The 26,719-nt window shown below is 37.9% G+C and overlaps 1 protein-coding gene across 9 annotated transcripts in view; it reads left to right on the forward strand.

Annotated features, from left to right (window-relative positions):
• Window positions 1-26,719, forward strand: part of LOC105491350 (nuclear factor of activated T cells 5) — a 141,735-nt gene that overhangs the window by 82,540 nt on the left and 32,476 nt on the right. For 7 of the 9 annotated variants that reach the window (XM_071084837.1, XM_071084838.1, XM_071084839.1 and 4 more), the window contains 6 exons: window positions 1,405-1,963; window positions 7,993-8,185; window positions 10,341-10,531; window positions 14,168-14,340; window positions 22,921-23,055; window positions 23,180-23,232. In XM_071084837.1, coding sequence (XP_070940938.1) covers window positions 1,405-1,963; window positions 7,993-8,185; window positions 10,341-10,531; window positions 14,168-14,340; window positions 22,921-23,055; window positions 23,180-23,232 — 1,304 coding nt within the window. Of the gene's footprint in view, window positions 1-893; window positions 956-1,404; window positions 1,964-7,992; window positions 8,186-10,340; window positions 10,532-14,167; window positions 14,341-22,920; window positions 23,056-23,179; window positions 23,233-26,719 lie in introns of all 9 variants that reach the window. The other 2 variants (XM_071084845.1, XM_071084844.1) reach the window with 1 other exon arrangement.

Below are 26,719 nucleotides of genomic sequence, written 5' to 3' on the forward strand. Positions count from 1 at the left end.
TGTGTATGTTGCAGTTCCAATAACTGCACATCACAGTTTTATTATACACTTTAAAACAGTGGCATACTTGATCATAGATACAAATTAATTTTAGATTGAAACATATCTTTGTCTGTCACGTTACCTATTTTTATTTTTGTGTGTGTATATGATGACAAACCTTTCCATATTGTGAACAAGATAAAATGATATCTAAAATGTTAGTCATGACAACTTCCAACCTTAGCAATCAATGCACCTCTGAGGTTATGCTGTTAAGGGCTAAAGTAGTAGTATTTTCAGTGAGCTCTTCTGCCAGTTGCCACACATGCTGAAAAGATCTACTTAAATATTTCTTGCTAGGCATAATAGATAAATAGTTTTATAAAAAAATTAATTCTGATGCTCTCCAGAGATTTTTATGCTTAACTATTTTCTGTTAGACTTAAGCCAGTAAAATTTACCATTGTTCTTATATTGGAAAATTCCCTTATTAGTCACAATCAACCAGGCCCTTTAAAAAGAGAGAAAATAAACAGCTCTAACCAATTGTCAAGCATATAATCAAGTACTTTATAAGAGAAATCCATCCATTAATCAGTTCTTCCTTTGCTTTTCATTATGTCATAAAGGATGGATTTATTTTAGAGCTTATGGTTTTGAACTACCACTGCCAGCTTCTGGAGACCCAATGATTAACTTGTCTATCTTCCACAACCCAGAATGTTCCAAATCAAACCTTTTTCATCTTGATTCTCCTAGATTTTACAACAAATCATAGTGACAATACCAGTTCCATTTTGCCTCCAATTCAGTTGATTATATATTTTTTCTATTTATTTCTCATTTTATAATTGATATCTGGAATAATCAGCAGCTCTTTTCTCATTTATTTTCTCATATTTTTATTCCAGGATTTGCCTCTGAAGCAGGGAGTGTCTGCATTAAAAATGACCTGTAGTTCTCTGCTTCATAGGTTAGAAACTTATTTTAATATTTTGTGGCTAAGCACAGTCCCACTTTTCAAATTCTATAATGAATTATTTAATTGGCATTGAATGTGGACCACAAGCATATATTTCATATTGGGGTTTTCTTTATTACTTTAAATGATTAAAATTCAATAGAATGTCCAGCTGAGGCAATAAAAGCTTTATTTTTGCTTTACAGCTTAAAACATTAAATGAGATTTAAAAAATCTATTGATTGTAACACAAGTAAAATAATGCTATTTGGGCATTTTTTAAAATTGCATTTCTTAGGCCTTATATTGCTTGAAGCATTTGTATTCTAAAACGTAACCAAATTCTGACTATTCATTTTGGGGAAAAACAATCAGTTCACAAATCACATTTTCAATGGGACTGCTAGCCAGCATAGGTGAAAACATGTATAGTGTATTTACTCTTGAATTGTACACTGCAGATGCTTCTTCAGCTCCCTCCTCTTCCTCCATGGGCGGTGCTTGCAGCTCCTTTACCACCTCTTCCAGCCCTACCATTTATTCTACCTCAGTCACCGACAGCAAGGCTATGCAAGTGGAGAGCTGCTCCTCAGCCGTGGGGGTAAGTAACAGAGGGGTAAGTGAAAAGCAGTTAACCAGTAACACAGTTCAGCAGCATCCATCAACACCGAAGAGGCACACAGTCTTGTACATCTCACCACCACCTGAGGACTTGCTGGATAACAGTCGGATGTCCTGCCAGGATGAGGGGTGTGGATTGGAATCTGAGCAGAGCTGCAGTATGTGGATGGAGGATTCCCCCTCCAACTTCAGTAACATGAGCACCAGTTCCTACAATGATAACACTGAGGTACCTCGTAAATCACGAAAACGAAATCCAAAGCAGAGGCCGGGGGTCAAACGACGAGATTGTGAAGAATCTAATATGGATATATTTGATGCCGACAGTGCCAAAGCACCTCACTATGTGCTTTCTCAGCTTACCACGGACAACAAAGGCAACTCAAAAGCGGGAAATGGGTTGGTATTCACATTTTTTAAAATTCTATCACCATTATGCAAAACAAACAAACAAAAAAACATTCCCAATTTTTCCTAATTGCTCAGCTCAAGTTTGCATATAAAGCAACAGTGCTAATTTTATCATTGAAATACCTGAAAATTTTAACTTAAAATTACCAACTTTTACTAGCTAGAAAATAAAATAATCATAGATTCTAGCAATAGATATCTTATTACCAGTATAGTTAGGTAGTAGAAAATGAAAATAATCTGTTTTGAAATAACTTAAATTTCAAATGAATTTATATTTTAAAAGGACTTGAAAATATTTTTACTCAGCCAGGCGCGGTGGCTCACGCCTGTAATCCCAGCACTTTGGGAGGCCCAGGCAGGTGGATCACCTGAGGTCAAGAGTTCGAGACCAGCCTGACCAACATGGTGAAACCCCATCTCTACTAAAAATACAAAAAAAATTAGCTGGGCATTGTGGCACATGCCTGTAACCCTAGCTACTCGGGAGGCTGAGGCAGAAGAATCGCTTGAACCTGGGAGGTGGAGGCTGCAGTGAGCCGAGATCATGCCACTGCACTCCAGCCTGGGCGACAAGAGCAAAACTCCATCTCAAAAAAAAAGAAAAAAAAAAAATGTGTATCTATATATATATATTTCCTCATAGAAATAACTAGCAATGTAACGACTCTATCAAAAACAACTCAGTCACTAAGAGCTGTGTTCTCTTTCACATTGTGTCCTCATATGGTTTACATTTTTTAGAAGATTTTAGACTTAAATTTTTTTCTCTTTAATTGATGAAAACAAGAAAAAACTAAATTGATAGTTTGATTCTCATCATTTAGATTCATGTATCATAAGCTTTTTTCCTTTGATACTAATACACTGTGCAGATTCAATATTTTTTTTAAATCACTCATTTTTTTTCTGTGATTCTGGGTTACTTCTTTAGAGGGTGATGAAACAGGATCATGGTACATGTTTGAGTTTTCTTTCATCTCTGTCAGTCACACTACCCACTAATATAGTTCAATAGCTATGTTACAGAATATTCACTGCTATAATGCAGACTAGTATGACTTATTTTTAATTCCTTTAGTAATTTTATTGTAATATTTAATTGCTAGACTTTTAAATTAGATTTTTCTATAGTACATTCAAAATAATTTGTTAAAATTTAACTCGCTAGGACCCAGGATCTCCTACAATTTCAGTTTTACACAAAAAGTGGTCAGGAAGCTTTAGATTGGTTTACTACTTGATGACATCACTAATCTTTTTTCAGTTAAAAATCCAGTTGAATATTATAGAGAATATTCTTAATGTATATTAAACTTGCCCTTAAGCACTCCCTCAGTTCGTTTTAAAAAGTAATATCTACCCTTTAAGCAATAATTACTCTACACTGCTTCTTTACCTCCTTTGGGGTGATGTAGTTAAATGAAAATGAATATTTAAATGCTTTTCAGTTTTAGAAAGTCCAGATTAGTAAATTACTTAAAAGAAAACAAGATATACTCTTTCCTAAAATGTTGCCATTTAATAAAGTCAAGAATTTCAGAACATAATATTTGTAGAACTATTACTTATAAAATAAGGCTCTGAAATGTAATGAATACAGGAGGTAAATACTTAAAAGTAACTGTGATAGTAGTACAGATCTAAAAGGCTCATGAATATCATTTAATTATGTATGTGTGTTTATTTATGCTTTAGTGGAGAAAGTCTTTAATATAAAGTTCTGGAAGATAAATTTTCATTTTTATATCAAAATGAATGTTGAAGGTTCAAATTTAGAGCAAATATAATTTTTACTTATGACTAATAAACACAGTGATTTGCAGTTGCTAATTAAATATCTTGACCTTCATCTTTTCTGCTTCTACGTTTGTATGATAGCTGTATCTTAGAAATGATTTGAGGTTACCCAGGGAAAGTATAATTGGTCAAGACAGTCTCTTTCATGAAATAATTCATGGAGCAGAAACTCCATCAAGCAGAAGAAGTGTCCAGCTTCTTAGGTAATTTAAAAAAATTTAAAACTAGTATATGGAAATGATGGAAGAAGTTTAAAATTGGAATTTATAACAACTATGTTGAGGAAAGGATGAAATCATACCTGAATATATAGAAAAATAGGCCTTAAAAATAATTTTTCAGAGCATGTCAAGCTAAAAGCCTGTATTCTTCAACAGTGAAAAAAATCTTAAAATGTTTTGAGAGATAAGAATATAGCCTTAGATCTAATGTGCCATAAAATTACAATTTATATCATACTAAGTATTTAGAAAATGTACTTTAAAATATATACAGCAGTTTATTGATCTTCAAGATACCACATAGAAATCTGATAGCTTGTAGATGAAAATAGCATTTTTATATGACTAAAATGTTAGAGTCTAATAAGAGAATAAAACTTGGCTGGGCGCAGTGGCTCACGCCTGTAATCCCAGCACGTTGGGAGGCTTAGGCAGGCGGATCACCTGAGGTTGGGAGTTCGAGACCCACCTGACCAATGTGTAGAAACTCCGTCTCTACTAAAAATACAAAATTAGCCGGGCATGGTGGTGCATGCCTGTAATCCCAGCTACTCGGGAGGCTGAGGCAGGAGAATCACTTGAACCCGGGAGGCAGAGGTTATGGTGAGCCGAGATCACGCCATTGCACTCCAACCTGGGCAAGAAGAGCAAAACTCCATCTCAAAAAAAAAAAAAAAAAAGAATAAAACCATTTTTTTTTTTTTACAAAAAAGCTTAGTATTTGAATATTCCTAGCCATATCATTCTTAAATTTCTCAACTAAGTGTCCTGAGAATCAGTTGCCCCATGTCTCTTCTAGATATTTCTATAAGTTAAGATATGATGTCATCTGGATGTGAAACCTATTTTAGGCTTTTTGTAGTGAAAATTATTTTTTTTGATATAGACCACCAGAAGGATTATGCAGCACACATAAATTAGAATGTCATTTTAAGACTTGTGAATAGAATATGCAATGATGGTGGATTTTCCTTTTTGGATTTTACATGGTAAAATCCCATGTAACTGACTGCTACTTTATTTTTTCTTAAGCCATCATGCCTTAAAAATTAGTAACTTGACTACGTTTCTAAGTGTTAGTGGATGTTTTCATGATTTTACATGTCTATACATCTCAATATGTATATATTCCATTTTTACATTTTAGAAAATAAAGATAGTTTTAAGGAATTCTAAAGTACCATTTTAGAAATTGCTTAATTACATATGATATTCTTTTTTAAGCCATAATGTGTATACTCACTCAATAGTCTTCATCCCAAGTGAGATCATTTGTTTTGCTAGACGAGTAAAACTCATTTTCATTTATTTGCCCTTATAAATATTAGCTTGACTAGCGTGAGTATAAAAACATGTCTTGCCAAGTTAATATGCTGTATGAATTTTCCTTATATTTCAAACTAAAATTTTCCCTTTTCTATTATAAAATTAATAGATATGAATTACAAGTATTTGAAAAATACAAGAAAACCCCATAATCTAGTCACTCAGTAAACCTGCTATTACCGTTTTGCAGTATTTTTTTTCATCTCTTTGTATGTGTATCTGGGGGATATTTCTACATCATTTCAATAAATGAATATTTTTACTTTAAGATTAGTATAAAACAAAATATCATAGACTTTCATGTGTGAGGAACTGCACACTAGTTAGACCAAATGTTTGAATCTGTACCCAGAATGATGAAAAGAACAACAGGGTTTATTGCCCATTGTTCCAGCTTCAACTTGATACTTATGTTCATAGAATTTATTCTTCCAGGGCCTTTTAAATGACTTGCACAAGTAATCTTTGACCTACTTATGTCAAACTTGCACGAATAGCATTCCTTGTCCATTTAGGACCTTTCTCATCTTAGGTCTTTCTCATCTTAATATTACAGAAGCTCCTTTATCTCTCTGCTTTCCTTTCTTTGTCCCTTTCTTCTTATTATTTGCCTTCATCAACAAAGATTTCTTCAGCACCTTTTATGTTTCAGGAACTCTATCAGGTTCAGGGAATATGAAGATGATTAAGCACAGTATTGCACCTTGAGAACTCTTCCTCTTATCTATCAGTCTTACTGAATTCCTGTGCTAGTTTCAGTCCTTCTTTGTTCCATTCTTTTGCCCCTTTCTTAGCCAACAATTCAACCTACTCCCCATTTCCATTGAAGATAGTGCCTTTCTCACTTTGTTCTTGATGATTGAGGCAACAACTTGGTTACAGCTAGAGGGGTAAACATTAGAGCCAGGTTTAAGCCTGCTTAGCTCCTCTGTGTTTGAAGTCATAATATTCCTACTGGGATCTGGTTGCTTTTAGAGGAGATTTTTCTTCACAGTCATCTGGCTCCTGGATCTTTGATGTGAGTCAAAACTTAGGACTAGGGGGGTCACAGAGAAAGCTATGACCCTGACTTTATTTAAAAACATAGGTGAATTTTGTTTTTTTGTTGTTTTTTTGTTTTTTGAGATGGAGTTTTGCTCTTGTTGACCAGGCTGGAGTACAATGGCACAATCTGGGCTCCCTGCAACCCTGCACCTCCTGGGTTCAAGTGATTCTCCTGCCTCAACCTCCAGAGTAGATGGGATTACAGGCATCTGCCACTGGCTAATTTTTTGTAGTTTTAGTAGAGTTGGGGTTTCACCATGTTGGCCAGGGTGGTCTCGAACTCCTGACCTCAGGTGATCTACCCGCCTTGGCCTCCCAAAGTGCTGGAATTACAGGTGTGAGCCACCACTCCGTTGCTCAGAAGGAAAGATAACTAGCAATATTGTTTTTACTTATTTTTATTATGTATTTGCAGTGCTTCAACTATTTTACAGATTAAATGTGTTCGCCTGAAGTCATAACCACCATTTGGGATACTGTTTTCCTTTGAACATATATTCCACATAGCAAATGCATTATAAATAAATGTTAAAAGCATAACTAAAAACAATAAGGGCCAGGCGCAGTGGCTCACGCTTGTAATCCCAGTACTTTGGGAGGCCAAGGTGGGCAGATCACCTGAGGTCAGGAGTTCAAGACCAGCCTGGATAACATGGTGAAACCCCATCTCTAATAAAAATATAAAAACAGGTGTGGTGGCACACGCCTGTAATCCCAGCTACTTGGGAGGCTGAGGCAGGAGAATCACTTGAACCCAGGAAGCAGAGGTTACAGTGAGCTGAGATTGTGCCACTATACTCCAGCCTGGGTGACAGAGTAAAATTCCGTCTCAAAAAATAAAAAAAAAGGTAGAATGCTGGTGCTGTCAAGCCCAGATTGTAAAATTTTTATTGAGAGCTTTAATTACTTAACTAATCACAAATAAAAATAATCTGAAAAATCACACTCCTAGAAAAGATTGTTTAGAGTAAAGCTAATTTCCCCATAAAAATTGAATCACTAATTTTTTATATAATTTCTTCAGTTTGATTTACTGAGAAGGAAACCCAAAAGAATAAGCTACATATACCTTCATTTGGTTTGTAGGCCATTTTGTATGGGGGTATGTAGGGTTTTTGGGGGTTTGATTTTTGCTTTTGCTACCCTCACTTTTTTTCTTTTACTTTGCAATTAAAAAATAACAGTAGTTAATCTTATAGCTTTATATAAAATTTAGAATTTATATATGGAATGCATACATGGAATTTTTAAATCTTATTTTGACTGAAGTACAGTGTGAAAGGTTAGAGTGACATTAACTATTCTTTTGTATTAGTTTCAGTTTATTGCAGTCAATCTTCCTCCCTTCCTCCTACCACTCATTTACGTTCATTTTCTTTTCTGTCAAACGTACTTTCTTTTATTTTTGCATCATATAGTAAACTTTTTTACAAAATCTTTTTAAAGATACTTGGCTCATGTATCTTCCCTTAGGCAATATTTTATTTTGCCAGCAAGCTAAATAGTTGTTTTTACTATTATTGCCAGTTCTGTTTCTTCCTTTGTCTTAGATGGCTGCTTTTTTTTTTTTTTTTAATCAAAAAACTCTTTTTGATACTTTCTCCATGTTGTGCTCTGATTTCTCAGAACATTGGAAAACCAAAAAGGAACTGGAGTAAAGAAGAGCCCTATGTTGTGTGGACAATATCCTGTTAAAAGTGAGGGAAAGGAGCTGAAGATAGTTGTGCAACCTGAGACACAGCATCGAGCTCGGTACCTGACTGAGGGCAGCCGCGGCTCAGTAAAAGATAGAACACAGCAAGGCTTTCCTACAGTAAAGGTATTTACTTTATTTTCATTTGAATTTTAGTTAAAATGTAAAGGGGAATATGTCCTGAAAAGTAAAATATTTTCAAATCTTGAATTTTCTTCCCTCATATTTGATATTTGAATTAGATTCATCTCAAACTTTATATTTAGAAAGAATTTTTATTGTTGTTTTGAGACAGTCTCACTCTGTCACCCAGGCTGGAGTGCAGTGGTGCAATCTCAGCTCACTGCAGCCTCTGTCCCCCGGTGCAAGTAATCATGCCTCAGCCACCTGAGTAGCTGGGACCCACAGGTGTGTGCCACCAGGCCCAGCTAATTTTTGTATTTTTAGTAGAGTCTGGGTTTCACCATGTTGGTGAGACTGGTCTCGAACTCCTGATCTCAAGTGATCCTCCCACCTTGCAGGAAGAAATATTAAAGTGAATTCAAAGAAATAGAGTAGAAATTATTGAGAACTTTGAAAATAAGGTTTTTGAGATGGTTAAGTAATCAAGACTATTGTACTGAGAAAAGAATTGATTAATACTTAAGGCTTTGGTTTAAGAAATGGGATATTATTTGCATCCACTCAAGTACAGGGGGAAAGAAGGAAATGAGGGAAAAAAAAGAAATGGGATATCAATTGAGTCTTAATTTTTTTAAAAGTTGAGACTAAAAGTTAAAAGGGACTTAACACCTAGGATATCTTGTTATAAAGAATATTTGTCTTTGAAGACAAACCTCAAAAAAATGGGAGAATGGGGAGAAGACTTAACAAGTGTCCCTACCCCTTGCAAAAGACTAAATAGGGAGGAATTTTGGCTAGTCACATGGTAGATTCTTATTAAATACAATTTGTATAAATATATTATTTAAACAGTATTTTAAGTTAGGAGTAGAGGTGGACTGCCTTTCATTTTATACTTGAATGAAATTATGATTGAAACTCTCTGGATCAATCAGGAAACGTGTCTGCCACCATTTATAAGGTTGGTTAATAGTCATGTGTACGATATCAAGCCTACCCTTCTTCACTACTTACTGCCTTAACCCACACCCAATCCTTCAAACCCAGGACAGGTAACAGGCAAGTGAGAAATTTATGTTATGCTTTGTGTAAATATTTGTCTAGCCAGATATTTTGGTAGTTTGGTCATTACGTTTAACCTAATTGCCCTGACTTTATGTTTTGTCTAGTTAGAAGTATTGTTAGATTAATTGCTTAACTATGATAGGGAATGAATTGACCTTAAAAATTTGTTTAGTCATTCATTCAACAAATACTGCACTCTCCATGTGCCAGGCACTGTTCTAGGTTCTGCTGACCAGCAATTTGACTGGGGTTTGCTTATTTTCCTCATTATGATACCATTTTGTAGAGATACAGCTGTAAGGCATGTGTGAATTTTTTAAGCACTTTGTTTGGCATGCATTGTACAATTTACTTTGTGATTTTCTGCATTCTATATTAGCGGCTTCAATGTTTAACTATAAGCCTTATCAAGAATCAGGATTGGAAACATTTGTTCCCAAATGCTATTTTAAATATTTATTTATTTTTCAGCATACAAATTATAATTTAATTTATGAAGGCTTGCTAGAGACCTGTAATGAGCCATAGATCCCCGTTTGAACTGGCAATCTCTCAGACCATAATGTTTTATCCCAGGATTTAATGATGTTATATGTATGTATCTAGTCCATGAAAATGAGCTTCATTTCCTTGTTATTCATATAGCTGCACTCATACTTTTCTACTCAAGTAGCTTTAGTAGAATAAAAATACGGTATATGTACTCTCATTTGATGATGATGATGATGCCACTAACAGTTTCGTGAGTTTTTCCATTGTTATGGTGGTAGGTCCTGAGCAACCCAAATGCTACCTAAAGTACTGTGTATTCATTCTCATCTGCTTGTACAAATAAATTATAAATGGTAATTTATCATCTAACATCTAAATTTATAATTTAAGTATGGTTATTACAGAATTAAAACTATGACTTACTTCAGGAATTTAGCCAACTCTTTTATGAAAATGTTTTACCTCTGTTTTTCTTGAAGATTTAAATATTTTTAAATGTAATTCAGTTACAAGTATAGGATTTGGTCTTAAATATTTGATTTTATAATTAGATTATTTGAAATGCTAATTAGTATTTCTGTTGCATGTTTTCTTGTTTCAGCTGGAAGGCCATAATGAACCTGTAGTGTTGCAAGTGTTTGTGGGCAACGACTCTGGACGAGTGAAACCACATGGATTTTATCAGGCCTGCAGGGTAACTGGACGAAATACAACTCCTTGCAAAGAAGTGGACATTGAAGGCACTACTGTTATAGAAGTCGGCCTTGATCCTAGCAACAACATGACACTGGCGTAAGTACTTAGTAAGAATTTTTCATTATATATTACACTCTTGTGTTAGGCAGGAGAATTGTTCAGTTTCTAACGTACAGAAGATTTTGAGTATTTTATTAAAATGTTTTAAATATTATGAATAAAAAAGGACACTACTTCAGAATGGTTGTGGGTTAAAATTAACTCTTTTACCCTTTGCTAAAGAATTCCTATGGTTGGACCAGGTGCAGTGGCTCATGCCTGTAATGCCAGCACTTTTGGAGTGTGACGCTGGTGGATCACCTGAGGTCAGGAGTTAGAGACCAGCCTGGCCAACATGGCGAAACCCTGTCTCTACTGAAAGTACAAAAATTAGCTGGGCGTAGTGACACATGCCTGTAATCCCAGCTACTTGGGAGGCTGAGGCAGGAGAATCACTTGAACCCAGGAGGTGGAGTTTGCAGTGAGCCGAAATTGTGCCACTGCCCTCCAAGCTAGGCAACAAAGCGAAACTTCGTCTCAAAAAAAAAAAAAAGAATTCCCACGGTAAAGGCAGGGATATCAAAGCCAAGTTGAAAGCTGGCCAAAGACTTACTTTTTTGGGTTTATAATAGTAACATTGAAAATAAAAACTACGATTTGATTTGTTTTCCTGAATTCCACCTTCTTAATGTTTGCTTTAGAAACTTTTTTTTTTTTTTTTTTTTTTGAGACAGAGTCTCCATCTACCGCCCTGGCTGGAATGCAGTGGTGCTATCTCGGTTCACTGCAACCTTTGCCTCCCAGGTTCAAGTGATTCTCCCTACCTCAGCCTCCCAAGTAGCTGGGATTACAGGCACCTGCCACCGCCCCCCCAGCTAATTTTTGTATTTTTAGTAGAGTCAGGGTTTCACCATCTTGGCCAGGCTGGTCTCCAACTCCTGACCTTTGGTAATCCGCCCACCTTGACCTCCCAAAGTGCTGGGATTACAGGCGTGAGCCACTGCACCCGGCCAAGAAACTGTTCAGCAGAGGCTATGAAGTGCCTTATTCCATCTTGATGTGAAACGCGTATTGCTGGTTTAAATTCACCATTGGTTGTTATTTTCCTGTATTTAAAAAATATATATCTTTAGATTTAGATTATGTGTTTTTCATCTTGTACATTTAAGTTTTAAAAATTATTTTTCCTTAAGCCTTGCGTAAAGGACCTTCAGTTGTAAAACTGAATCATAACAGCAGGAAATATATTTGTATGGGGTAGACCTATGTTGTAATTATTTGTGTATTGGATAGTTGCTAAAGACTTTACTTGGTTTTCAGTTTCCTTTTGAAAGCCATTTTAAATAGACTGGTAAAAGGTTACTTGGAAAAAAGACATTTTGAGAAATATTTTGTAAATTTTTTTTTTTGGAGAGGGAGTTGTGCTTTGTTGCCCAAGCAATGTAGTGGCATGATCTCAGCTCACTGCAACCTCCACCTCCTGGGTTCAAGCGATTCTCCTCCCTCAGCCTCCCGAGTAGCTGGGATTACAGGCGCCCACCACCATACCTGGCTAATTTTTGTATTTTAGTAGAGATGGGGTTTCACTATGTAGGTCAAGCTGGTCTCGAACTCTTGACCTCAAATCATCCACCCACCTCAGGCTCCCAAAGTGCTGGGATTACAGGCGTGAGCCACCACGCCTGGCCTCATTAATATTTTTTAACTTGTAACTTTTGAAAATTATTAAAAAAAAAAAAGGGGGGGCTGGACACGGTGGCTCACACCTGTAATCCGAGCACTTTGGGAGGCCAAGGTGGGTGGATCATGAGGTCAGGAGTTCAAGACCAGCCTGGCCAAGATGGTGAAACCCTGTCTCTATTAAAAATACAAAAAATTATCTGGGTGTGGTGGCAGGCACCTGTAATCCAAGCTACTTGGGAGGCTGAAGCAGAGAATTGCTTGAATCCGGGAGGCGGAGTTTGTAGTGAGCTGAGATCACGCCACTGCACTCCAGCCTGGGTGACAGAGCAAGACTCCGTCTCAAAAAAAAAAAAAAAAAAAGACAATTATAAAAGTAAATATGTATAGTAGAGGAGGAAAGGAAAGAATTTACTGATTATAAAAATAGTACTTAGTCAATATAAGAAAGTTGAAAAAGGGGCCAGGCATGGTGACTCATGCCTGTAATCCCAATACTTTGGGAAGCTGAGGCATGCAGATCATCTGAGGCCAGGAGTTTGAGACCAGCCTGGCCAACATGGTGAAACCCCATCTCTACTAAAAATATAGAAATTAGCCAGGAGTGGTGGTGCATGCCTGTAGTCCCAGCTACGTGAGAGGCTGAGGCAGGAGAATTGCTGGAACCCTGGAGGCAGAGGCGGCAGTGAGATGAGATTGCACCATTGCACTCCAGCCTGGGCAACAAGAGCGAAAGTCTGTCTCAAAAAAAAAAAAAAAAAAAAAAAAAAAAAAAAAACACGTTGAAAACACAGGGTAATAAAAAGCTAAAAACATGCCCTTTAAAAACCAACTTCTGGCCTGGCACAGTGGCTCATGCTTATAATCCCAACACTTTGGGAGGCTGAGGTGGATGGATCTCTTGAGCCAGGAGTTCAAGACCAACCTGGGCAACATAGTAAGACTCTGGCTCTACTAAAAGTACAAAAATGAGCTGGGGTAATGGTGCATGCCTGTAATCCCAGCTACTCAGGAGGCTGAGGCATGAGAATTACCTGAACCGAGGAGGCAGAGGTTATAGTGAGCTGAGGTAGCGCCATTGCACTCAGACCTGGGTGACACAGCGAGACTCTGTCTCAAAAAAATTAAATAAATATAAATAAATAAAAACCAACTTCCTGGAAATAACCACTATTTTAATGTGTGTCTTCCCAGTCTTTTTTGGGCAAAATTGAAAAAATAGTGTACCCATTGTTTTGTAATCTGCTTTTTACTTAACATATCATGAGCGTTTTTCACATATCATTCAATGTGGTAACATACTTCTTAGTGGCTGTCTAATATTCCATCCTTCTGGAGGCAGCTACTAAGTTTTTAAAAGTAAAATCCATTTTCTCTGTTTTCAGAATTAGCTCTGTAAAGAAAGAGGCTAAATTTTTTTTTTTTTTTTTAAATGGTCTCTGGCCAGGTGCGGTAGCTCATGCCTGTAATCCCAGCACTTTGGGAGGCCAAGGTGGGCAGATCACTTGAGGACAGGAGTTCAAGACCAACCTGGCCAACATGGTGTAACCCCATGTTTACTAAAAATACAAAAAATAGCTGGGCATGGTGGCGGCCACCTGTAATCCCAGCTACTCAGGAGGCTGAGGCAGGAGAATCCCTGGAACCCAGGAGACAGAGGTTGCAGTAAGCTGAGATCATACTACTGCACTCCAGTCTCTCCAGCCTGGGTGACAGTGAGACTCCATCTCAAAAAAAAAAAAAGGTCTCTTATAAGCCATTACTTATGTTCAGATTTTAAAATAGTGATTTTTTTTTTTTACTTTATTATTATAAACAAAAGATTGACAGGATTAGGAACAGTGAATGTTTAGAATTTACCCTTTTGTAGTTTTGAACTTGGAACTTTGTAACTTTATTACATATTCACAGAATTAATAGATAAGCAAAATTTTAAAAAACAAACTTGTTGATTAAGAGCTTTACACTATTTATACAACAAAATGTCCCTTTATATATTTTTTTCTGTATTAGGGTGGACTGCGTAGGGATATTGAAATTGAGGAATGCTGATGTTGAAGCCAGAATAGGAATTGCTGGTTCCAAGAAAAAAAGCACTCGTGCCAGATTGGTTTTTCGAGTTAATATCACGAGGAAAGATGGCTCCACTTTGACACTGCAAACACCCTCTTCTCCAATTTTGTGTAGTAAGTAAGAAGATATGGAGATACTAAACATATGGAGTTTCTTTCATTTTCTGTTAATCTTTTAGACATCTCTAAATTTTAGATATTTCACATACTCCGGCTTGTGATCATGCAAAATTTGAAATATTTTAAAAGCAGTAGTCAGATTTTCTAGACCAAACTAGAGATGAATAATTGGGATACAATTCAAAAGATGTGGAGCATTTTGTAGTTTCCTATTATCATAATATGCTGATTTAAAAAGTAATTTGGGCCAGGTATGGTGGCTCACACCTGTAATCCCAGCACTTTGGGAGGCAAAGGTGGGAGGATCACTTCAGCCCAAGAGTTTAAGACCAGCCTGGGCAATGTAGTGAAAACCCTGTCTCTACAAAATAAAAAAACATATATAGTAAGTTGGGTGTGATGACTTGTGCCTGTAGTTTCAGCTACTTGGGAAGATGAGGCAAGAGGATCACTTGAGACCCAGGAGGTCAAGGCTGCAGTGAGCCTTGAGCATGCCTTTGCATTCCAACCTGGGCGGCAGACTGTAACTGTCTCAAAAAAAAAAAAGTAATTTGAGCTGGTTATCAGAAGTAAATTACAAAACGAAAGCGTTTTCTAAACATCTTCACTGTGTGGTAAATTGCTATGGTTCTAACTGTTCTGTGTTAGAACATGAGTAAGGTAAGGAGGACTTTGTGAATAACAACATGGCAGAAGTTTTGATTACTAATTATAATAGTACAGTATAGTGTTGGGAGTGGGAAATTCAATTCTTATCACTAACCTTGGCATGGACAGAAAATGATGTGTGTGTGTTTGTGTGTGTAAATTCAATTATGTTGTTATGTATGTCTCACCATAATTGTAGTTTCTCTCTAATGATTATTGTTACAAGTAATAAATAGGAAAATTTTTCCTTTTCACATTTCTCTCTCTCTCTCTTTTTTTTTTTTTTTTTCTTTTTTGAGACCGAGTTTCGCTTGTTGCCCAGGCTGGAGTGCAATGGTGCCATCTTGGCTCACTGCAACCTCCACCTCCCAGGCTCAAGCAATTCTCCTGCCTCAACCTCCCGAGTAACTGGGATTACAGGTGTGTGCCACTACCACCTGGCTAATTTTTGTATTTTTAGTAGAGATGGGGTTTCACCATGTTGGCCAGGCTGGTCTTGAACTCCTGACCTCAAATGATCCACCTCGGCCTCCCAAAGTGCTGAGATTACAAACGTGAGCCACTGCGCTTGGCCTATTTGACCTATTTTTAAAAACAATATATGACATATTACTAAAAATGTTTATATTAATAAGATCAGTCAGCAAATTTGGCAGGCAGTGAAGTTGTTCAAGGCCAGGCACAGTGGCTTACCCCTGTAATCCCAGCACTTTGGGAAGCTGAAGTGGAAGGATTGCTTGTGGCCAGGAATTTGAAACTAGGCTGGGCAACATAGTGAGACCTAGCCTCCGCCTCCTAGGTTCAAGCAGTCCTCTTACCACAGCCTACTGAGTAGCTGGGATTACAGGCATGTGCCACCTTGCCCAGCTAAATTTTTTTTGTATTTTTAGTAGAGATGGGTTTTCACCATGTTGGCCAGGCTGGTCTTGAACTCCTGACCTCAAATGATCCACCCATCGTTCTCTAGCATTCCCCCAACCCCCCCTTTTTTTTTTTTTAAAGAATAAGGCTGAGTGTGGTGGCTTATGCCTGTAATATCAGCACTTTGAGAGGCCAAGGCAGGAGGATCGCTTGAGGCCAGGAGTTTGAGACCAGCCCGGGCTGATCTCTCTTCCTGTTTCCTTCTGTCTCCCATTCCAATCCCAGCTCTTCTTACTAACCAACTTTGTTTTCACCTCTCATTTTACTCCAGCTGTTTAAACCTGCCAGAAAGTTTATATTTATGGAAACTAACACAAGCCAGAAACTTATAATGGAAGTGTACTGAACAACATGATGAAAGACCCTGTCTCTACAAAAATTAAAAAAAAAAAGCCAGGCATGGTAGCATGTGCCTGTAGTGCCAGCTGCTCAAGAGGCTGAGGCAGAAAGATCATTGAGCCCAGGGGTTTTGAGATAGCAGTGAGCTGTCATCACACCACTGCACTCCAGCCTGTACAAGAGACCCTGTCTCTAAAAAACAAAAAAGGGAAATTGTTCAGATGAGTGCTTTTTAAAAAATTTTTTAATTTATTGTTTCTAGCCTACTTTTTTTTTTTTTTAACAGTTATAATTACTGGAGGCTACAGTTTAGTTCAGGGAAACGGTAATGTGTTCTGATAACAAAATATGCCTCATTGCTCATTCAGTCACTCATTTAGTCAACATAAATTAAATGCAATGGTTCTCAGTCCTGGGTGTAGGTTAGAGTCACCTGTAGTGCATTACAACAAACAAAAAGACTTGCCAATTGATGGTTTGTTTTTGGAAAGCTTCATAGTTAATTCAATGGATAATTACAGTGTGCTTAACTCTGAAATTAAAGATGATAGTTTGAGGAGCTTACAGTTTAGCAGGCTAGGGGAAAAAACAGGCAAGTAAATGTCTAATTTTACTATAAAATTATATTAACTTACATATATGTGTATATAAAATTGTATATAGTCCAGGCATGGTAGCTCACACCTGTAATGAGAGCACTTTGGGAAGCCAAGGCAGGAGGGTCACTTGAGCCCAGGAGTTTGAGATTAGCTTGGGGAACAAAGCAAGACCCTGTCCCTCTTTTTTTTTAATTGTATATAAAAATTATATAAGCTTCCAATTATATTATATAGTTATATAAAGATGCTATACTGCACAGTAGCTGTGTGACTAAAGTACAGTGGAAATACAGTAAAAGCATCTAATTCAGACTGCTCAGAGATGGTAGAACTTGTTCTGTCTTGTCTTAAAACACAATTAGAAGTAAAACAAGTAAAATGGGATTTACTTGAAAAATTTTCATATCTGCCCTTCTATAGTCATTCTGGGCAGAAGGATTCGTGTATAAATATGCTCCCTGAAAGGGTATGATCCTTTTGGGGGAAATAAAAAGAGTTTGATGTGATTGGAACAAAAAGATATACATGATGAAGTGGTAAGATTTGAGGTTACAGAGGTAGGCAACACCTCTTTCATAAAGTGACTTGTGTGTTCAGCAAAATAATTTGAATTTTATCCTGACCACTTAGGAAGCTTGATGCTTGAACTTAGACTTTGAGAGCTGGATATGGGAGGAAAAGAAGAATAAACATAAAAATGATACACAGTAAAACACAGAACCCCAAAAATATTTTTATCTAAAAAAATTAAAATGTTTGTTCCATTATAAGTTTCTGGCTTGTGTTTATTTCCATGAATATAAACTTTTTGGCAGGTTTAAGCAGTTGCAGTAAAATGAGAGGTAAAAAGGAAATTGGTTAGTGTGAAGAGTTGGGATTGGAATGGGAGATAGAAGGAAACAGGAAGAGACAGAGGTAGAAAAGGAAAGGGGCCAAAAGGTGACACAGTTGGAAGGGAGAAAAGGAAACAGATACTTGATCTTCCTTCTGTAGACACTCAGTGGAAAGAATTTGTAATATCAGGATTCATGCAGTACCTTGTGGCTTTAAAAAAATTACTTCTAATTATTGCTTTAACAGTGGCCATTGGATCCTTTGTCTTTTTGTTTGTTTTTAAGGGGATAGATCATCCCTTTTTACATTCTTTTTTTTTTTTTTTTTTTTTTTTTTTGAGACGGAGTCTTGCTCTGTCGCCCAGGCTGGAGTGCAGTGGCCGGATCTCAGCTCACTGCAAGCTCCGCCTCCCGGGTTCACGCCATTCTCCTGCCTCAGCCTCCCGAGTAGCTGGGACCACAGGCGCCCGCCAGCTCGCCCGGCTAGTTTTTTGTATTTTTTAGTAGAGACGGGGTTTCACCGTGTTAGCCAGGATGGTCTCGATCTCCTGACCTTGTGATCCACCCGTCTCGGCCTCCCAAAGTGCTGGGATTACAGGCTTGAGCCACCGCGCCCGGCCCCTTTTTACATTCTTAACATCTTTCATGTTCTCCAGAAAATATAGGTGTATATGTTTTTTGTTTTGGTATGTATGTTTATATTATTTTGTTATGTTAAATCAAATTAAGAATATCAATTTTCAGCTGGGTGCAGTGGCACACAGCTGTAGTCCCAGCTACTTGGGAGGCTGAGGAAGGAGAATCACTCGAGCCCAGGAGTTTAAATCCAGCCTGGGATTCAAACCCATGTCTTTTTTTTTTTTTTTTTGAGACGGAGTCTCGCTTTGTCACCCAGGCTGGAGTGCAGTGGCACCATCTCCGCTCACTGCAAGCTCCGCCTCCGTGTTCACGCCATTCTCCTGCCTCAGCCTCCGAGTAGCTGGGACTACAGGCACGCACCACCACGCCCGGCTAATTTTTTGTATTTTTAGTAGAGACAGGGTTTCACCGTGTTAGCCAGGATGGTCTCGATCTCCTGACCTCATGATCCACCCGCCTCGGCCTCCCAAAGTGCTGGGATTACAGGTGTGAGCCACCGCGCCCGGCAAACCCATGTCTTTAAAAAAAAAAAAAAAAAAAAAAAGGCCAGGTGCCGTTGTACATGCCTATAATCCCAGCACTTTGGGAGGGCAAGGTAGGAGGATTGCTTGAAGCCAGGAGTTTGAAACCAGCAAGGGCAACATAGCAAGAGCCCATCTCCACAAAAAACAAATGTTTTAAATTTGCTGGGCATGGTGGCATGCGCCTGTAGACCCAGCTACTTGAGAGGCTATGATGGGAGGATTATTTGAGCCCAAGAGTTCAAGGATACGGTGAGCTATGGTGGCACCACTGCACTCCAGCCTGGGCAACAGAGTGAGGTCTTGTTGATCCTGTCTCTACAAAAGAAAAAAGAAAAAATTTTCATATCTACCCTTCTATAGTAGTTTTTAATAGGACAAAATTAATCATGGCTTTCTTACATGTAATATATATTAGATTTTATCTTATGCTTACTAAATTAAATTTGACTCGGAATTTAAGAATTTTCTACTTCCCCTATCTCTACCTATCCCACAGCTCTGGGGAAAGGATGGTATTGTTAAGTAAACTATCCCTCTCTTAAAATTTTGGACAGGATTAGTAATATACATAAACAGATGTAGGCTTTGTACTCTAAAATTTTCTATTAAATATGTCCTTCTACTAAACATTATTACAAAGCTTTATTTATTCTCTTGATGGGTTGAAATATTTGCTTACTTAATTTTCAGTATTTAGATATTCGTTATTTTTTTCAACTTTATTTATTTATTATTTATTTATTTTGAGACAGAGTCTTGCTCTGTCGCCTAGGCTGGATGGAGTGCAGTGGCAGTCCCGGCTTACTGCAACCTCTGCCTCCCGGTTCACACCATTCTCCTGCCTCAGCCTCCCTAGTAGCTGGGACTACAGGCACCACCACGCCCGGCTAATTTTTTGTATTTTTAATAGAGACGGGGTTCCACCGTGTTAGCCAGGATGGTCTCGATCTCCTGACCTCATGATCCATCTGCCTCGGCCTCTCAGGGTGCTGGGATTACAGGAGTGAGCCACCGTGTTCGGCCTCAACTTTATTTTTAAGACTGCTAGTTGAAAAGCATCTAAAAGTACACAGTTTTTATAATACCAAAAAGGTGGTTGCTTTTTTATGTGTTCTAATTTTTAAGCATTATCCCTTTCAAGAGTCAGCTTATAAATAACTTGACAGGGCGCAGTGGCTCACGCCTGTAATCCCAGCACTTTGGGAGGCCGAGGTGGGCAGATCACCTGAGATCTGGAGATTGAGACCAGCCTGACCAACATGGAGAAAACCCATCTCTACTAAAAATACAGTTCGCCGGGCGTGGTGGTGCATGCCTGTAATCCCAGCTACTCGGGAGGATGAGGCAGGAGAATTGCTTGAACCCGGGAGATGGAGGTTCTGGTGAGCCAAGACTGCACCATTGCACTCCAGCCTGGGCAACAAGAGCAAAACTCCATCTCAAATAAATAAATAAATAAATAAATAAATAACTTAAAAATAAAAGTTAGTGCTTAAATAATCTTGACTTCAGTTCAGTTTAGTATGGCATCTGTCGGGGACCCATCTCGTAAACTTTAAAGAAAGGACCTTTTAAAAGGCCAAAAGCTAAATTATCTTGAAAGTAACAGACTAGTTCTTTCTGTAATGTAAATACAAATATGTAGAAGACAAATATATTCTAAACCTTTGGGTCCTCATTTGGCCATCTTATGCCTTTAACACATAAATGAAAAAAATGAGATACGGGAAAAAGTTTTACCAGTAGTAAGTGAAGTGGAATTTCCACACAGTATTTGAAAATGGAGGGAAAGGTTATACGCTTTACATTTCATTGTGGTAATACAACATATTAATGTAATTTTGTACCTTTTATTTTCTTATCAGAACAATATATACCATATGTTTCTGGAATGTTTTTAAAAACCAAGTATCTATTTCCTGTTACTCCAAAAAGTTACGTTAAATAAACTGATTTAGTTAATTCTTCATTTATTAGGGTATATAATTGTCAGTGTATGACCAATGACCCTTTCCATTCTGTTCACACATTAACCTTGTAGGTTCTAGAAAATACTTGTTTTTTGTTTTTTTATTTTTTGTTTATTTCTTTTTTTAGACAGGGTTTCACTTTTGTTGCCCAGGCTGGGGTGCAGTGGTGCAATCTCGGGTCACTGGAACCTCTGCCTCTTGGGTTCAACCGATTCTCCTGCCTCGGCCTCCCGAGTAGCTGGTATTACAAGCATGCGCCAGCACACCCAGCTAATTTTTTGTATTTTTAGTAGACATGGGGTTTCACCATGTTGGCCAGGCTGGTCTCGACCTCCTGACCTCAGGTGATCCGCCCCCGCTTGGCCTCCCAAAGTATTGGGATTACAGGTGTGAGCCAACTCACCCGGCCAGTGTATTTGTTTATACATTCACAATTTCTTTTAAACTCCCCAGCATTGTTGAAAATGTCATTTAGCATATACAAAAAGGTTAAGTATCTCTTATCTGAAATGCTTAGGACCCGAAGTGTTTCAGGTTTTGAATTTCTTTGGACTTTGAATTTCTTTGCATATACATAATGAGGTTTCATGGGAATGGGACCCAAGTGTAAACACATAATTCATTTATGTTTCATATGCACCTATACACATAGCTTGAAAGTAATTTTATATAATATTTTAAATAATTTTGTGCATCAAAGTTTCAAAAAGCAAAGGTGACAGTGTTCCAGCCACCTTTGTAAACAATCTTTGTAAATAACCTGTTTGGCATCACCATCATTCCTGACTCTGAATTTATTTTTATTTGTTTGCTTTTATTTTTTTTGAGATGGAGTCTTGCTCTGTCGCCAAGAGTGCAGTGGCACGATCTTGGCTCACAGCAACCTCCACCTCCCGGGTTCAAGAGATTCTCCTGCCTCAGCCTCCCAAGTAGCTGGGATTACACGTGCCTACCGTCACACCCAGCTAATTTTTTGTATTTTTAGTAGAAACTGGGTTTCACCTGACTCTGAATTTATATGCTACCAATAAGCAATCCTTTTCTTATACCTCTTCACACATAAGTACTTAACAGTGGTGCAATCATGACTCTCTGCAGTCTTGACCTCCGGGGTTTAAGTGATCCTCCCACTTCAGCCTCCTAAGTAGCTGGGAATTACATGTGCATGCTACCATGCCCAGCTAATTTTTTTGATTTTTTTTTTGTAGAGACATGGTCTCACTATTGCCCAGGCTGGTCTCGGACTTCTGGGCTCAAGTGATCCTCCATCCTTAGCCTCCCAAAGTGCTGGGATTACAGGTATGAACCACTGCACCTGGCCCAGGTGTATAAATTTTTGAGCATTGTATTGACACTCAAAAAGTTTTGGATTTTAGAGCATTTAAGATTTTAGATTTTTGGCTGGGCATGGTGGCTTATGCCTGAATCCCAGCACTTCGGGAGGCCGAGGTGGGTGGATCACAAGGTTAAAAATTCGAGACCAGCCTGACCAACATGGTGAAATCCCGTCTCTACTAAAAATACAAAAATTAGCCAGGCATGGTGGTGTGCGCCTGTAATCCTAGCTACTCAGGAGGCTGAGGCAGGAGAATTGCTTGAGCCCAGGAGGTGGAGGTTGCAGTGAGTCGGGAGCATGCCTCTGCTCTAGCCTGGGTGTCTCAAAAAAAAAAAAAAAAATGTAGATTTTTGGATTAGGGATGCTCAGTTTGTGTTTAACAAAGACGGGATACTTGTTTGTATCAATAGCTGAGGTCTAAATGATACTGCAATAACACACAATTTAAAAAAAGACAACAGAACAAAACTCAGTGTGGCTTACAATAACCGAGTTGGTAAAACCATGTGATGGCTCTCAAAGCTTTTACCTGGACTTGGCACATTACTTCAGTTCATATTTGATTATCCAAACCAGTCACGTGGCCAAGCCTGATGTCAGTGGAGCTAGAATTATAGCCTTTCCAGATAATTGTGTTACTGTAAAAATATTTACTACCCCTCTTTCAAAAAAGACAACTCATAGAACTGGATGACTGCAGGTTGATTTTAAGTAAGAAATAACTTGTGGTGGTTCTTGTTATAGAATGCATATGTATCTCCACAGCTCAGCCAGCAGGAGTGCCAGAAATCTTGAAGAAAAGCTTGCATAGCTGTTCAGTGAAAGGAGAAGAAGAAGTGTTTTTAATCGGCAAGAACTTTCTGAAAGGAACTAAAGTTATTTTCCAAGAAAATGTTTCTGGTAAGTACGCATATTTGTGGTACAGATATTTGCATGTTTTCACTTTGTTTTATGGATATAGTCATAGCTACAGAGTAAAAAAAAGTTCAAAAATTTAATAAATCACTATTTTTATTTCAATCAGATGAAAACTCTTGGAAGTCAGAAGCTGAAATTGACATGGAATTATTTCATCAGGTATAATTTAAGCTTTTTTATAATTTGGTTGTTCACTCTCTGAGCAATTCAGTTTTGTTCTGAAATTTTCCTGAATCAGTAGATTAAATTTCTTCTTCTTGTGGGATTGATGTGAATCATTTAAAGTTTCTTTCTTGAGTTTCTTTAACTGAATTAGAATTATTTTCCTAATGCTAAAAATGACCACCTCTATTTTAAAAAGTTGAGCATTAGCAAATGTTTCCATTGTTAATAAACAAAATATTTATTTCCTGATATTTATTTTCTCTGAGGATTTGCATAATCTTAATCTACTATATAGTTAAATAAAAGGGAAACCAGTATTTTGAGAATCTGTTATGTTTCAGGTGCTTTATGATTGTTAAACCTTCTTGTGTTTAGAAGCACTCATCACACTGATATTAAAGAGTCTGTATTTGTAGGACCTCACCATGTATTGTTTTCCAAATAACAATGAAAACTTGAAAACAAGGACCAAGACCTGACTTAGGAATTAGTATTTAGAGCAGACAGGAACAAACCCATAGAAACTGAGACTGAGACTAAGAGAAGGCCAAATTTATAAGCAAGTTAGAAGGGCACATGCAGAAGAGGTAGTAGTATGTGCAGGTATAGACCGAAGACAGACAGAGAAGAGAGAAACAGGAACAAGCTAATGAGTCAATTACCCAAAGCCTAAAATTTAGTGTAAGAAGCTGATGGGGAAAGAAAAGAACACATGAAGGAAGGTAGAAAAATAGAAGAGGCAAAACTTGGACAATCTATAACCACTTTATCCAAAAAGTTTATAATTTCCTTGTCGTTTTAAAATTTACTTTTTATTCCTTTGTGTATTTTTTAAAAACCTAATAAAATTTAAAACATATATCCAATATATTGCTAGACTCAAGGCTCCGGGCACAGCCAAGACTGCTCCCACTTCATATACCAGACACAAGTTCAAAGGTCCCCAGGCCACCCTCTTTTTTTGAACGAGTGGCTCAAACAGTGGTTTTCCCACCGTCCCCTTGGATTTGATAACTTCCTAGAACAATTCACAGAACTCTGGAAAGTGCTATACTTAGTGCCTATCGTTTTTTTTGTTTGTTTGCTTTTTTGTTTTATTTTGAGACAGAGTCTTGCTGTGTCGCCAGGCTGGCGTACAGTGGCACGATTTCGGCTCATTGCAACCTCCGACTCCCTGGTTCAAGCGATTCTCCTGTCTCAGCCTCCTGAGTAGCTGGGACTACAGGCACGTGCCACCATGTCCAGCTAATTTTTTTATTTTTAGAAGAGACAGGGTTTCACCATATTGGCCAGGATGGTCTCCATCTCCTGACCTTGTGATCCGCCTGCCTCGGCCTCTCCAAAGTGCTGGGATTACAGGCATGAACCACTGCGCCCAGCCTAGTGCCTATAGTTTTACAGCAAAAGGGTAGAAATCAGAATCAGCTAAAGGGAAAAGATGCATAACACAAGGTCTAGGAGTGTCCCAGGCACCAACCTTCTGTCATCCTCAGAAAGGCATTACCATACTGGCATAGCAATGTGTGTTAATAACAATACTTAGAGAATTACCAGCCAGGGAAGCTCACCCGAGCCTTTGGTGTCCCGAGTTATTATTTCACACTTGATTATATACTGCCCATGCAGCTGACCTTTGGTCTTCACTACGAGGTTGGAATTGATATGGTGTGTTCCAAAGCCTGTTGTAAATTACATTGTTAGACTGTCCAGTGACCAAATCTCTCAAGTAAATACCACTGTCACACAAGACATTGCAGGAACCTAGAGATTACCTCCTAGCAGCCAAAGGTAAAGACCAGAACTCTCTCTGGGTAAAGTTAATTATTTCCTACACAATATCGTATAGTGTGGAGATTCCTATATACCTAGACAAATGCTATGTGGCAAGTTTTCCCCTGGCCTTATGCTACTACATGTTGTAGAAAAGAGATAGTGGGACTTAACAAACATTCCTTTGTCACACAGACCATTGGGCAATATCTCCTAGGGTTTACTGTCAGACTAGTCTTAATTGAAGTTCTAATACCTGCTTTGTCATTAGCAATCTGTGTTAACTAAGTAAGACAAATCACTTTTGTGCCCCAGTTTTCTGATCTGTAAGATAAGTGCTTTCATTAGATTATTTGAGACTCCTCTGACTCTAACATTTTATTATTTCTTATATTATTTGATCAGACCATCTCCACTCCCATGAACCAACAATAGCTTCCTCTGGAGTACTCCTGGAGGTTAGAGGCAATGTATTATAATTCTTCTGTGTTCCTTGTAATACCAAACACTTAATAGATACACAAGAAAAACTCGTTAGTTCATTTTATTCACCTTGAAGAAAAAGATGGGTGACTGTGTGGTCTAAGTAAGGTTCATTTGTTCTTTCTGACGATACTTCAAACCCTAATTTCAGCCAGGTCTTTAAATATCTAGAGTTTTAATCCTAACTGAAACTTAATTTATTCATGCAGTACTTTTGTATGCTATGGACATGTTTTGTTTCTTGACAAATTGGTTAGATTAATGTAGACTCCCTTGCTCGTAATGCTCTATTATGATTGTCATTCTTATGATAAAGATTTATAGATAAGGAGGCTATTTCTGGAGATTGAGAGACTTGCCTTATAAATTATACAAAATATCAATGAAATAGCCCCTACAAATTATAGTATTAACTTGCTATTTTGTATAGAACTTTATATTCATAAGTTATCCTCCCTCCCTACCTCCGTTTTGCTTTCTCTCTCTCTCTTTGCCTTTGAGGCATGGGGTAGTTATATTTTTAAAACACTTTTTTTCAGGGCAATTATGCCAGCTACGGTAGATTAAAGACTAGTAATAATAATAAATAAGACATGTGGTGGAATGGAAAGGAATTATATCCTTATTTGGTGACTATATCTAGAGGTCCTGGGGTTTTTGCAAGCAAGTATGTAAACAAACTAAATCATAATATAATCTGTCATTAATTCTGTGGTTTTGTTCATTTTTATCTTTTTCAGAGAGAGGCTTTTTTTTTTTTTTTTTTTCTAAAGGGGTTTTCTTGGAAGCCTTTGAGTAGAATCAGAGCTGAGATCCTAGAGAATTGATTCTAGAGATTATATTAAAGGAAGAAAACCCACAAAGTAAACATTTAGGGGGAAAAAAAATGTGTTGAGGCTGGGCGTGGTGACTCATACCTATAATCCCAGCACTTTGGGAGGTAGAGGCAGGAGGATTGCTTGAAGCTGGGAGTTTAAGACCAGCCTGGGCAACGTAGTGAGATCCCATCTCTACAAAAAATTTAAAACATAGCCAGGCATGGTGGCACATGCCTATAGTTCCAGCTAGTTGGGAGGCTGAGGTCGGAGAATCACTTGAGGTCGGAGAATCACTCGAGCCCAGGAAGTTGAGGCTGCAGTGAGCCCTGATTCCACCACTGCACTTCCACCTGGGTGACAGTGAGACCCTGTCTCAAACAGAAAAAAGAAAAGACACTTCGGATGTGATC

This window comes from Macaca nemestrina, chromosome 18, assembly GCF_043159975.1.
Source record: "Macaca nemestrina isolate mMacNem1 chromosome 18, mMacNem.hap1, whole genome shotgun sequence".
In the NCBI taxonomy this organism is placed as follows: domain Eukaryota; kingdom Metazoa; phylum Chordata; class Mammalia; order Primates; family Cercopithecidae; genus Macaca; species Macaca nemestrina.